The 14,973-nt window shown below is 37.9% G+C and overlaps 1 protein-coding gene across 3 annotated transcripts in view; it reads right to left on the bottom strand.

The window, feature by feature from the left end:
* gabbr1a (gamma-aminobutyric acid (GABA) B receptor, 1a) overlaps window positions 1-14,973 on the bottom strand; it is a 212,514-nt gene that overhangs the window by 162,445 nt on the left and 35,096 nt on the right. For all 3 annotated transcript variants that reach the window (XR_005992204.1, XM_041793190.1, XM_041793189.1), the window contains exons 5-6: window positions 4,977-5,162; window positions 1,384-1,401 (exon numbers count right to left, since the gene is read on the bottom strand). Coding sequence is in view for 2 of the 3 variants with exons in the window: in XM_041793190.1 (XP_041649124.1) it covers window positions 1,384-1,401; window positions 4,977-5,162 (204 nt within the window). In the remaining variant the exon portion in view is untranslated. The remainder of the gene's footprint in view (window positions 1-1,383; window positions 1,402-4,976; window positions 5,163-14,973) is intronic.

Raw genomic sequence — 14,973 nt, 5'->3', positions numbered from 1 at the left:
GGATGGTTTATTATTACATATGATGGGGGGGGGGTGGTATTTAACCTTCTTCCAAAACTTTTTACTACTTTTATTGCCATAAAATTTCACTTTTTTAATTATGTTTGATACATTGGGCGTTTTTTTTCAACTGACAATCCACTAGAGGGCATTTTTATAATTTATCTGATTATTTTAAAATGTAAGTGTTTTAAATATAATACAATAGGCGTTAAGGAGTTAAAATGCATGAGGCTGGTATGGAAAAAAGTATTGAAAAGTATTAAATTTAATGTCATATTGTCTGTTTATAGCCTGAATCAGAAAGATGAGAAAAGAAGAGCAAAGTGACCATGACATTGCAGCAAGAATGCACTGAGCACTAAAATGTGTGTAGTTAAATAGGTTAGAAATCCAATGTGTTTCTTCATAAAAATGTGCATTGTCAATGTCACGTGCAAACCTCTTATTCCAAATCACTACTTTTCATCAATCAAGAAAAAATCACTGCTACCCACAGTCCTAAAAACAGCAGTTTAAAGTTTAAGAATTAACCATATAACCATTGTTAAAAATATTGCTTATTAGTATAGCCAAATTATACTTCCAAGATAAAATTAAAAATGACATTAGTATCCTTAAAACAATGCAACATTTTCTGCTTAGCTCTTCGGCTAAGGGGGGCCCTGTGTAATTTTCTTTCTGGGGACACAAAATCCCTAGCTACGCCTCTGCAGATATCACACTCATATCGTACATCCCTAGTTGTTAAAGACAGAATTCTGCGTTTATATTTTACACTTACCAATAAGTGTTCATGAAATAATTCATTTTAATAACACAACTGAGCTTAAATGTACCTACAAGGTTTTGGACTAGTGATAATAAACATATAGTTGTGTTTCTTCAACTACCTTCAATCCAAAGGAGTTGCAGGGTTTAGGCACAGGTCTTTCTGATACTTTTCTTGCTTTAAAATAGTAAAACCCACTAACAGACATAGGGCATGACCAATAGCATGGATTAATGGAAAAAATAAATAAATAAACCTATGTAAAATAGAGATGCATGTTTTTTGTCTGACAGTGATAATATGACACTTAATGTCGATCCAAAAGGTCAGTATGTCTGAACATGTAGGATTCCCTTTAAGTATTTTTAGGCTGGCTCTTTTTAAGGGTCTATTGTGGCTGAATGGCTCTTTTTTAGGGTATTTTTTCTAAAAGAAGTCTAATTTTAATTCATTAAATGTAAGCCATGTTATGTAAGAGGTTTATGACTGAAAACACTTTTTTTTGATAATAGGCAATCTATGCTTGGCACTTGTATGTCATTGAGAGAATAAATAGCACAATCATTGAAGCACGGTAGGATTTTGTTAGCTTATAATAAAAAATGTCTTACCTGTGTAGTTTCTGTCATCTTTGACCAGAAAAGCAAAAAGGGGAAAAAAGAGAAAAACTGGTTACTAAAAAGAACAATACCTGTTGATAACAGAGCAGTTAACAGTAGGAATGGGTTTCACAGATTTAGCTTTCTAGGAAGTCTCTCCTGAAAAGCTGTGATGTTTCTCAGCTGAATAATTCACCTTTATCATGTATAATTTGTGGAGATTTTGGTGCATTACAGCCAAAAATCCATATTTTTTCCACCACTAGGTGGCAGTGACAGTACGCTATAGTTGTGAAATGACTTCAGGTTGGATGCTGAGCTGTAATTCTCTGGCAGCAGGTTCCTTACTGAGGAAGATGTTATGTAATCCTGTGATCCTTTACAGGCATGCCATGGAAGAAGACAGTGAAACCTTCAAATTATCATGTGTTTGAACAGTGTAGATATCCTAAAACAGCTTACAGTAACAACACAAAATAATAACACCTTATTAGGAAGCATTATAAATGCTTATGTAGCAATATTAGCCAACCATAAAGCCTTTCACAGATTTAATTATTGCACAGCAAGTAGACTACTTTCAGCCGCCTGGTCCAACTGCGCTGATAATTCCCTCTCTTATCCTTTTAATACTACCATTGCCATGGCAACTTCTTTGGTTATCATGCCAACTCTTCTGATAAACAGTTGGCAATGTCAGCTCTTTGTTTCATCTGCATGTTTTTTTTAAAATCCTCATTTATTTGTACTAATTTGGACAAATCTCCTCTGACTGTAAACATGCCAGATGTTGTAACTGAGAGCACTCTGGGCTGTCAGTGATATCACGAAGATCCTCTCAGGCTGCTTATTATCTCCACTCCAGTGTTGATGCCCAGTTTACTGTCACGTTCCACATTTGTGTTCCTCGTTTGTTTTACCTGCCAGAGCCAACACAGAGACTCTCCTCTGTGGATTACTCCCTGATTGGTCGGATCATTTATCGCCTAGCAACCACTCTTCACCATTGGGACAGCAGGTGTTTGTAATTATCTGTCATCTTTAAAGCCTTATGTTGGCGTTTTTTGTGAGGCGGGCTGTAACAGCAACGTGAGCCATGTGTATGTGATGTAATGGCACAGTGTGTATTCTGTGTGATTTGATAACAGTCTGCATCTGTGCCAAAACAAACACATTATTAAGTCAGGATATTAATAGCAGCAACTCATGGTGGTTTCATTGAAAATTAAATGCATTTTTTCTATTCATTTATTGGTATTGACATTAAAATATTACAAAATAGCTTAATAATTTCCGCTATATTTACCAGATGCTAAGAAAATGTATGTGCAGTACTCTTTTAACTTAAAATACCTCAAATTTATGAAAAAGTAAAGAATCCTGTTCTGATACTTGAAGGATGCGACTACAATGAAGCTTTTATTCTGTAATAATTGGTTTATCAAGCACTCTATATCTAAATTACAGTTTTGTAAAGAACTTTTAAACATATTTGGGCCAAAATTAAGGCTGAAGTAAGGTGTAGATGTTGTGAGTAAGCTGTCTGAGGGCACCATCAGGTGGGAAGGACTGCCAGCGGTTTCTCTTTTTGATAAAAACTGTACTCCATGAGATGTATTTGCTAAGATGCACGATATTATTAGTCTGATATCGGTATCAGCAGATATAAAAATTTCTGCTGATATTTACATCCAATATTTTGCCTACGTATTTCAGCATATATCAACTGTAAATTTTGTCCATATATACTCATAAATTAGTGGAGTTTAAGGCTGAACCAACAGACCTATGTCAGTTGAGGTCTTTTTCTTCATTTATCCTCATTCTTGAAACTTCAAAGTGTTTTTAAGGACTAAAGTTTGTTTCCTTCGACATCCTCAAACCTTAAAGTGTGTCCAAAAAGACTTAAATTTCTTGTCTGAAAAGCATATTTAAATATGACTATCAATATTGGTATCGGCTGAAATGAATCCGTAAATATCGGCATATTGGATATCGGAAAAAATCCAATATCGTGCATCTCTAGTATTTACTAAACAGTAAACCATTGTTTTTATTTTATAGATTTATTTCACAAAATGAAGGAGAAAAGCTGTTAAAATCTGCCTTCTTGGTTCAAGCTACATGCAAATCATTTGCTTGCAGACTTAACCAGGAAGCCCACTTTTAACAGCTTTTCCCCCTAAAATTCATCCATGAAAGGAAAAAGGGGTCTACTTTTTAGTAAATACAAGGTATACAGTGCAGGTTTAATTAAATACAATCCTTAGTTCAAAACAGTAAGTGACAGAGGCCCGCAGAGCTAAGCAGTGTACCTTTGCATGTCTTTTGCAGAATTTACATACTCTGCATTTAACACTGAAAATTACTGTGGGAAGAATTTACCTGAGTCTGTTTTTTAATCATTTCTAACTTTGTATTAACAAAGTGTTGGTGTTGTTAGAAATTATTTTAATAAATCCAGATTTTTAAAATGGCCATTTATAGCTAGAACCTCCATGCGGGTCAAAATTACCCCTAAAAATACATTCATATTTTGAAGTGTCAATAGATATGTCCATGTAGGTTCTCAGTCATTCAGAACATGATTACCCAGATCTCAGGGGGTCAACTGGACTTGGTTGAGGTTCTTGAAGTAAAGAAGAAGTCCAGTTTAGATATGCTCACTGCTTTGAGTGAAGAAGAATCTGGTGGTGGGGAAGTTTCAGGTCTGAGCCCTCAGCCCGAACAGGTTCTTGGCTGTAATGGATCATTATCCAACAGTGATCCTGTTTTCTCTGTGTGGTTTATCACCAGTTCAGTGTCTGTGGTTAATGAATTACTCTTGATCAGTGCGCTTTGTAAAAATCAATACTCAAACAGTGGGTAAATTTTGCCTGCTGGCTGTTTTAAGCACATAGAGATCCCTGGTGCTTGTAGAGTCAAACAGGGAAAAAGTCATAAAGAAGCGTGTAAAGAACGTGCACTACGCCAGTCACCACCGTGAATTCGTGGACAGAAATATCTATTTAGCAGTAGCATTAAGTAAGTAGCATGCCCCTTTTTCCAGGGGTGGGACAGAGCAAACATAATATAAAAGGTCTATAGTTTATTTTTAAGCTTGTAAGCAAGAAGTGGAAGTGGACAGGGCTGAGCAGTGTGTCTCTACATAGCTTAGAAAATTTTACAGGGGATGGATTGTATTATAGTGCAAAAATTCTACATGTCTAAGTGGATAGGGGTCACATTTAAGAACCTGTACCTAAGAGGAATGAATATTGATCTATTTTTGGAGTAATTTGAGAATTAAAACTAAAAGCATTATTCTTGTCTCATAAAATCTCTTTTAAAATGTTCAGAAAAAGGAAGGAAATTCTAAGCTACAAGCAAATCTAATCAGCCATTTCTATTTCTGAAACAGTTTGACTCTAAACCAAATAAAATGTCTTTGCTTGTATTCTACAGGCTGCAAACGATAATGTCATCACCATCTGTGCTGTCAGTTAGCCTCCCCTGAGGTAGCACACAGCATCCAATTAAACAACATAATTTTCTTAATTATACTGTAATTCAAAGCTTAATCTTAAAACCTAATCTTGTCACAGCAGCTGTAATAAGACACTCACAGAGACAGGTGGGTTTGGGAGCATCCCACTTGCCCAGTTTAGTGCAGTGGCTGATGTTTCTGCCCTCCAGGATGAAGCCGGCATGGCAGCTGTAATGGAGTACCATCCCTTCTACTGGTGGTCCAGGCGGCTTCACAGATACCCGGCCGTTCTCCAGGGAAGTCCACACCCGCGGACACAGCAGCACTGAAGATAGAAAGGAACACAAAACAAAGTAAGGAAACAGACTAGTAGAGAGATATAGAAAGGCAGGGAAGTTATAATTAGAGCTGCATATTTCTACTGTGAAGGATTAGCTGACTCAACAGCCAGCTAACTGTAGTATTGGTCCTAATATGAGCTGTCTTTTTCCCATGAAAAACACCTGAAAAGGGGGTCGTCTTATATTCAGGGTCTAGACACTCAAATGCTATGACACTGTACATTCACAGCAACAGATGGAGCTGCTTATCTGCGTAGTGAGTCTACCACTCCGCTGATGACTGAGCCCAGCTGTCACTTACAGCTGCAGTGCCAGGAAGAGACGCGCTGATCGTCCGGAACAAAGTGGCTCAAAAGTAGGTCAAGTTAACCCACAACTGAGTCAGAGTTATGATACCAATTTTGAGATTAAGGTTATCAATGCAGCATTTTATCTGTATGATATCTTTACCTGTATTCAGGAACAACAGAGATGCTTCTACTGTGAAGTCTCTCCATAAATGTAGGGAATACGCTGCAAAAGGATCATAAATGGAACATTTTTGTTAACATATGAAGAGGGTAAGGTGGGACTGTGTGTATTAGAAAATGAGAGGTGTGTGTGGATATAAGCACTGGATGGAGATTGGATGTAAAATTCATTACAGACCAATCAGAGCAACAAAACATATGACATAGTAGGCGTGCACTGCTGCCAAGGAGAAAACTACATAACAAAGGCTCGACAGGCAGCTGTAGTCATTGTTCACTATCAGTGGAGCCTGTTATTAATTCAACTCTTGCTGAAGCGGTTCAGAAGAAGAGTTAAAACATCTTTTCCACCATGAAAGGTTTTCAGTCCGGCCTTTGCTCTTCTTTTAGTTAAGAAATGTCTAAGTCTGATTAAACTTTGGCTGCTTCCACACTAGTCTCTTCACAGGCCACCATTATTTACAGCCGTGCAGTCACTTCAACTTAAGCACAACCATAGCTATCGCTTCTAGGGCTGAAACGATTCCTCCAGTGATTCGAGCGACTCAATTAAAAAAATTGCTTCGAGGCAAATAATCTGCCCATGGTGTAAGCTTGGACATTGATCTGTGTTGCATGGCGTGCTGGGTTTTGCACGGACGGTTTTTTGTGTGGCATGATGCACTTGTTTTCACTGTCATTATAACGTAGCATGCAGTTAAGAACATGCAGCCTAAAAATCACGAGGGAAGAGAAAGATGATGATGCAGTGAAGTTTTGCACAGCCACTGGCTGTGGCATTACGACAAATACTGCATTATGCCAGTGCTATAACGGTGCAGTGTCATAATGAAAGGTTTGAATAAAGAAAAAGATTTTCTACAAAGTACAGACTGCATGGGTGAAACTACGCAGATCTCAGAGTTAACACGCTGCCTGCATGACTCGTTCATATGAGGCAGCATCACTTTGTGTCTGCAGACTGACCTGCTTCACGATTCAAGCCCTGTTTTGGTGCTTTCTGTCCTGTCTCTCCCGCTACGTTCACACTGCAGGCCTTAATGCTCAATTCTGATTTTTTTCCTCGGATCTGATTTTTTTGTTTGCCTGTTCACATTGCAGTCAAATTCCAAAAGATCAGATACGTATCTGATATAGAACCACATATGATAGTGGACTGAATCTGATTCGAAAAGGTCAGATTCAATGTGACTTGTGCTGTTCACACTGTCAGAAAAATTCAGATATGAGTCACATGTGAGCAAAACAGTCAGATTCAGGTCACTTTTAACTGCAGTGTGAACGTAGCCTTTCTCTCTCTCTCCCACGTGTGCATGCCATATGTTAATTATGATTTATTTAAAACTCAGCGCCCTCACATCTTTGTTTTCAAAAGGCTTCAGCTTCCAAAAGCATTTAATAAGACCATATTTTTCATAATAAGACACCAGTCAAATAAAGATGCATTATTGCCACAAACAGTGACTGAGACAAAGAGAGCAAACAAGTCAGAGTTCACCATCATGCAGTCAAGAGTCAACAGGTCACAGAAGCAGCTTTGTCCCTTAAAATCTGTTCTCCAGGTCCAGAGATGGTGTTAAAAATCATGATTTTACAGTGGATCCTCTCACAAACAAAAATGTAGTTGTAAAAAAATTAAAAGTGAAAACCTTTTGAAAAACAGATCATATTCATGTACTATAAAAACCAAGATTTCAGGCATCATTAGACCACTATGTGAGTGATGGAGCTTTACTTCTTGCTAGAATATGATAGGGATCTACTGATACCATTTTTTCCTTCCTGATAGATTCCAATACCAAGGTGTTGGTATGGGTAGTATGCTCTATTCAGGCAGCATCACATGATTACTGAACAGCCTGCAACTGGCTGACAGACCGTCACAAAGGGTAAGCAATATGGCAGCAAGCATTCAAGTTAGCATTCGAGGTAGTGGTGATAAATGACAGTTATTCTATTAACATGGATAAAAAGATGTTCAATATTGGGTTTACAAGAGTTCCAGGCTCACTGAAAATGCTGCCACAAAGATCCAAAGGCATCAATAGCATGAATGGGAAGGCACAAAAGCTAGCTTCAAGAGGATAAACAAGGAAGAGGCAACAAATTGTGGTTCAAAAGTTATTCAACTTTTGATAAATTGTGTCACTTCTTGTCCTGTATGACAGCGCCAGTCTGGAAGGCATTTTTAACAATCACATTCAGAGAAAAACCGTCACGCAGCCACCATTCTTTGCTGCATTGGGCCCTTTGGTTCTTCTTTGCTGCTCTAAAAACAGTAGCTCGTGCATGCAGTGCTCTCCGGCAGCAAAGAAGAATTGATATCTGGTTTACAGCGCCAACATTTAGTATGGATAAACAAGACAAAACTATTAACTTAAACTAAACAGCAACAGATTTATGCTTAAACTTGTGTACTTGCTGATACCAATACCTGCATTTAAGCAGTATCGGATGCGATACTGGAACCAGGATCTGAACAACCCTAGAATATGAAATAATACACTCATGCATGAAGTAGATGATGTTAAAATGATTAAGTGTCCTTTTGCGTTAAGGAAAGGATCCCTAAACCCAAATTATGGCATAACATAATACAAGATTCAATAGCTTCTTTAAATCATTAAATCTTTCAATCAATCTTTATTTGTTTAGCGCTGGTTCATCAGTGAAGAGTCCACAAGACACTTCACAAAGACATCCCAATTAATACTTGGTGTCCCTATCAGTTAATTCACATTTACAGCAGTGTGGGAGCGTGAGAGGATCTCCACATCAACCCACAGTATGACTTGCTCAAACAGCACTGTGCTCCTCTGCTTGCTCTGCTCAGAGGGGGGTGATTTTGTCCCCCTATTACAATGGTCATAGTGGAGACAAAACATAATAAAAGTACAAATATCACACCTTGAAACAACACTTTAAAGCCTGATGAATGACTTGTCTTCAGAGGCTAAGTGGTTCTCAGGGTTTCTGGCTTGTTATAAACTGTGTAGTCAGATAGAGAACAGTGGGTTACTCGTTACCTTCTGTCTGAGTTTTATTGCCTCCTGCAGCTTGATTAATGAGAACAGTTAGCCTGAACCAAAAAGTTGTGATCATTAAAACTAAAATAATGCTGAAAGAGACAGAGAATAGCCTCTAGAGCTGTGGAGGAAACTGCAGAGTCAAAGCAACATCATGCATATAACACATCTGTCATTCAATCATGAGTAAATTTAAATGCTGGTAATTAGTACAACTTTAATGGTCAAGAATAATGAGTAGAAAAAGTAAAACCCTAATGTTAAGTGGTAAGGTATTACCCTTTAGCTGGCAGTTTTTTTAAATGAAAGACTTTCAAAACCAGCCATTTCTTCATAAATTCTACTTGATCAAGTTTTTTCATTTCATGTCAGTACTTTTTTCTTCTTACTACTTAGATTTATTCTTAGTCTTTTGTCCTTTTTCATCCTTACATTATAGCGTTCACTCGTTTTACTGTTTCTCTGTCTTGCAGCAGCCATGCTTCACTTCTGTTTTTTATTTCTGCTTCATTTGTAAGAGCGCTTTGTAATCTCTTTTTTAAAATGTACTATTTAAATAAAGATAAGAAACAATGGTGTCTGCAGCAGAGAGCAAAAAATGCCTGCTGTGATTCTTCTGTGTACACAAGAGTTAGTATGCTAATGAAAGGATGTCACACAGATTGCACAATGAGATAATTCATCTACTGCAAGGATCCGTTACATGCAGCTCTTGTCCTGACCACAGCTTCCTGTTCTGCTATGACTTCACTTTATGTTTTCTTTAGGCTGCATGCACAGTAAGCCATACAGACAAGAGAATCACAACATCTATAGAGTAGCTCTATTTTACAATAATGAAAGTAGAATAAAGCCTCCAAAATACAAGTATGTCAATAATACAATCACACTCATAAGAACTCATAGGTTCTCAAAGTGTGGCCTGCGAGCCAATGGCGGCCCGCAGAAACATTTCTGTTGGCCCGCAATTGTTAAGACAGGAAGCAAGGCACACTGAGACTGACTGTTTTTTCTAAATAAGTTTTTACATATATTCTGAAATGGACTGCACACAGGACTGTTATATCCCAAATTTGACTGTAGAGGGCAGAAAACCCCAGGGATTTTGTGTGCATTACAATGTTTCTTAAGGTTTTCTCAAGTTCTGCCAGGTTTAGCCTCATTTATTTATTAAAATGTGTTTATTGCACATTACTGGATGCAGACCAGTAAATGTAAACTGTAGAGATGCAACCTGGTCATTAAAATGATTACAAACGGGGTTTTCTTTTTTTTTTTTCCTTTGGCGGCCCTCAGTCCAATGTTGGGTTCCTAAATTGGCCCTCAGCTATCAAAACTTCGAAAACCCCTGCTCTAACTGAACGTTAGCATGACCAAACATGCATTAAAATATGATTCTATTAACAATCTGAAAACCACACTAGCCATGTAACGTAAACATAAAAACAATGGTAAAGACTGTTTAACCAAGGAATAATGAGATTAAGACAGCTATGCTAATAGAGAGACTGCACAACCAGTGTGAGCTAAATGCTAAAACCAGCATGCTAACACAATCACAATGATGATGCTAGCATGCTAATGTATAATGTTAGCCAATGTTTGTTAAAATACCTGACAGCAGTGGTTCTAAACATAGGAGTCAGGAACCCCCTTGGGGGTCAAGAGACACCTAGAGGGGGTCGCCAGATGCCTTAAAAAACTGCAAATATTCTTCAAGGAGGCCCATCATGATTCCTGAACTTGTTGAATGAAGCCCCAAACATAAAATCACTTCCAGACTGTCTATTTTCCGGTTCCTCTTTCAGCCCTGTTCGACTCAGTTTCTATTCACAAAGGAAAATGTTTTTCTGTTATTTGTTTTTTTACAGTAAAAAAAGGAATGTATATATCAGTATTGGCTGAAATGAGTTAAGTAGGGGTGTGATGAGACACTTATCTCCCAAGACGAGACGAGACAAAATTTGGGCCCAGGAGACACGAGACGAGACAAGATTTTATACTTTTTTTTAATTTTGGAAAAGAAATACATGGGTGTATAATATGTCCTTTATACAGCGGAAAGTCATAATTGCAACGCATTCAGGTCTATTTAGAAATGTTTGAACTAACTCCAGTTGTACTGAATAGGCTATCAATGATTCCAACAGTTTTTCTAGTCTAATTCTGACTCAAACTGTACATTTTAATGCTCTTCAAATCAAACCTTTCATTTTAACGGTCTACAAAATCTTTAATTTACTACACTATGCACTTATTGCTACAATTACAATAATTATATTTAATATCATATTTATTTATATATATTTAAAGCATTTAGATTATTTTAAAAGTACTTTAAGCACTGTTTACAACAGACTGAAATGTAAATAGCTGCATCAGTAAAATCAAGCTATTTCTCACCCTCTTTAAGGACATCAATATTTAAAACACTCAAATATTTCTGTCAATAACACGCTTGCTATAAATTAGAGAAATGGATTATATTATCGTTTCGTAGTCTTTTTTTCTCATATGAGCTTTGACAGTGTTGGACACAACGCAGAGATGAGCAGGTGTGTTTGTGAGTGTGTTGGTGAGTAAGTGTGTGTCTCTGCTCTGCCTGCTGTCAGACAAACAGGGATCGTTTAACTGGGGCTAGAACTTCGGGTTTTTGGAGCTAACAGTGGACTCTATGGTGTTCAGACTGAGTTTGTTTTGTTAAGTTTACCGTTGCAGTATACACAACAACCCGTTACGCTACTCATGTTGAGCTTCTGATTGATGATAGTACAGCCAGCAACTGATGGATGTGTGACTGACAGACGGTGAGGCGAGAAGGAGACATGACGAAGCAGCGACTGAAACAAAGTTACAAAGTCACAGATGCTGGCACCATGAGCAAGTCTGCGCTCATACACTAACTAAATAAACGCTGTATTCTCCTCATGGAGTCTGCACAGGTTTCCAGCAGCAGCATTTCATCATTTCACACCGTTATGATGAACTTATTTTGCATAGGTGGATCTTGTGCGGCCCCAAGTAGTGTACGCGGAGGAGGGGGTGGAGGTTGGAGTGGTCATCTTAATGAATTACGGATCAGCTCCATTAATTCATTAGCTCTCTCATCAACAGTTTTAAAGTGTCCAGGGCATCTTCATGATCTTTTATAACTTCCAGTTTGGTATTGTTTTCTGTAAGGAGAGCTGCTGCTACAAGTGTCTGTGCAAAATTGGTCTCGCGAGATTGATTCTTCCACGACAAGAAATCTCATGGTGTTTTGATCTCGTGAGATCTTGTGGCACGAGATCTCGTCACACCCCTAGAGTTAAGACATATCGGCATATCAGCATATTTGATATTGGCAAAAATCCAGTACTGTGCATCCCTAGAATAAAGTAGAGATGCACCAAGTGTAAAAATCAGGGCCAATAATAATATAGATGACAATTTTTTTTATTTCATTAATTCTTTTGGTACCACATCCTCACATTGCCAAAGTTTTCTCTCGCATGTGGCTTCAAAAACAATTAGAGTTTGTCCAACAGCTTTCATCTTTTGCCAAATAATAAAGCTCTTCCCTAAATCAGCTGTGAGCTGTGCTAAATGCTTGCATTAAATTCACTTGAATCACATCTTTTATAATGACATAACTGTGAAAGTTGGATTGTGAACCCAGCTTCATGGTATGTATCATATCGTGAGTTGTGTGGATTGTCACACCCCTAATGCTCACACCTGCTATTTAGCTCTAAACATGAACTACAGCCAAGGCTGATGGGAATGGCATAACTACTTTTTATTTCTTGTAATGCATCTGTAATAATAATAAGAAGAAGAATAGAAACAAACACTTAATGGTCACAGAGGTTAAAAAGGTTTTTGTTTATCAAGATTTCCATCTCCTCCCTTCATCACTGCTGGTGCCTCTGGCCACTTTGAATATTCAGAGCCTCTAACAGTGTACAAATGAAAATAATGTGGACCAAACATGTTTCTGCAACATTTAATGCAAATGAGCAGTGTTTGAGGCTGAGAAAACCCAATCCATACTTCAGCCTTCAGTAGGCTTTTCCTGAGACTGCATTGTTTTCAGGTTAAATGAACACACAAAACAGTACAAATATGCAGAAATATTTTTAAAGAAACCTTAACTGCCTCAGGAATCATTCTGACCCACATAAAGATGAGGATTTGTGTTTTTAGCAGGAAGATTTAGAATGTTAGCCTGCTATGCTACAGTTTCCTTATGATTCCAGTTTGTTCCCTTGGTCGGATTTCCTGACAAAATGGCTCAGCTCTGAAAATAATTGCTTTAGCTGCCGAGTTTGTTGAATCTTCCTTCCAGCATGCGAGCACATAATAAAACTGCAATCTGCACATTGCAGCTTGCGCTGTTACATAAGCCAGAGAAAACAAAAAATGTTCTCTTGGGAAAAATAAATTCCACTGATGTTAAATGTGAACTGAAAGACTGAAAACAGAGATATCACAAGGATTTGATTGGATTGCTGGCCTTGTTCTCAGCATTTGCAGAGGCATTATGGATGTAGTCTGAAGAAATTACGTTAAAGCCTCAATGTTGAATAAGAAAATGTTCATTTGTAGGCAAAGTTTTCATCAATAGCACACTTTTGAACCCTGTGGGAGCAGTAAAGCAATTAAAAACTGCTCATTAAACACAGGTCTTTGATTTTAAATAACATGAAGCTTTATAAGCTTGCTCCTTTATTCTTGAACAATAATCTCAATGTAATCATCCAAAGAAATAACCAGCAAGTGTCAGCCAAAATTATCCTCTGTGGGGGTGTTACAGATAAGTTCACATTTACATTTATTAATTTATTTTCTCATTTCAAAAACCCTTCATTAGAAAAACAAACACGTACATCAGAAAAGACTAGACATATTTCCTTAGTTTATACACTCACCGACCATTTAATTAGATACACCTGTTCAACTAAATGTTAACATAAACAATCTGCCAATCTAAGAACAGCAATCAATGCATTTAGGCATGCAGACATGGGCTCGGTCTCATTTCTAACTTCAACCTTGATTTCAAGTGTTTAACTCTGTTTCAAGGGGGCATTTGTTGCCCCACACCTGGGATGCCATCCTAAAGACAGCAGGGGCATGGCCCTCCTGACAACCAAGACAGGACAACCAAACCTGCATAAGATCAGCTGATAAGACACTTCACAGCAACATCACATAACCGTTCTTAAGAAGACTGCAGGAAGCGGTTGAAACATGTCAAGGTCACATAAACTTGCTTGCCCGGTAATGAGAAAACACAGAAATTTGTCCCTCTTTTCCAAAAGTAAAGGTCCTACAAAGTGTAAATCCAAAATACTTTTAAGGCCTTTCTGCAGGCATTCTGCTGACATCACAACTGCCATTGCCTTTGCTGTTGCCATTGACGTAACTGGGCAGCATTAGTTCAAACTGAGCATCAGAATAGGGAACAAATTCAACTGAAGTGACTTTAAATGTGCCATGGACATTGGTGTATTTCACAAACTGCTGATCTACAGGGATTTTCACGCACAACCATGTCTAGGGTTTCCAAAGAATGGTCCAAAAAAGACTGTATCCAGTGAGCAGCAGTTCCCAGAGCCAAAAGGCCTGTCAGGGAAGAATGATCAGATTAGTGTGGAAAAAAAGGAAACAATGACTACATTAAAAGCTCAGTATGCAGAAGAGCATTTCTGAGCACAGCGTCTTGAACCTCGAAATGGCAGACAGCAGCAGAAGACCATACCAGATGCCACACCTAAGAAGAGCAAACTGGGGCTACAGTTCACACATGCTCACTTAATTGGAAATACAAGATTGGAAAACATTGCCTGCTCTGGTGAGTCTTGATTTCTACTGCAACAGCTGGTATTAACCACAGCAAATTGGTTATAAGAAAGTTAGAAGGTTAGAAGAAATTAACCTTTCTTCTCCACTGTGATGCTCAGTTTGAACTTCAGCACATCATCTAGACCAGTGGTTCTCAACTGGTCTGGCCTCAGGACCCACCAGTCTGTCTCATGACAGATCATGACCCACGTTTCCAAACAATCTTCAACAACATATGTTCAGTTAACTGAATATGCTGCAGTTTGAAGCATGATATAAAAAAGGGACAAAAATAACACATTTTATACCCTCTTTCCCCATCAATATGTGTGGGTTGTTGCCGATTTTCAAGAAAAACTAGTGGAATCACTTCATTATCATGGGAAAAGTAGCCATTTATTGCAAGAAGAGGAGATAAATTAGTTAAAATATTGATCAAACATTTACATTTACCCAATTCCACAGTTAAACAG

This window comes from Cheilinus undulatus, linkage group 8 (assembly GCF_018320785.1).
Source record: "Cheilinus undulatus linkage group 8, ASM1832078v1, whole genome shotgun sequence".
Lineage (NCBI taxonomy): Eukaryota > Metazoa > Chordata > Actinopteri > Labriformes > Labridae > Cheilinus > Cheilinus undulatus.
The sequence above is the reverse complement of the archived record's forward strand: the minus strand, read 5'-3'. Positions and strand labels throughout refer to the sequence as shown.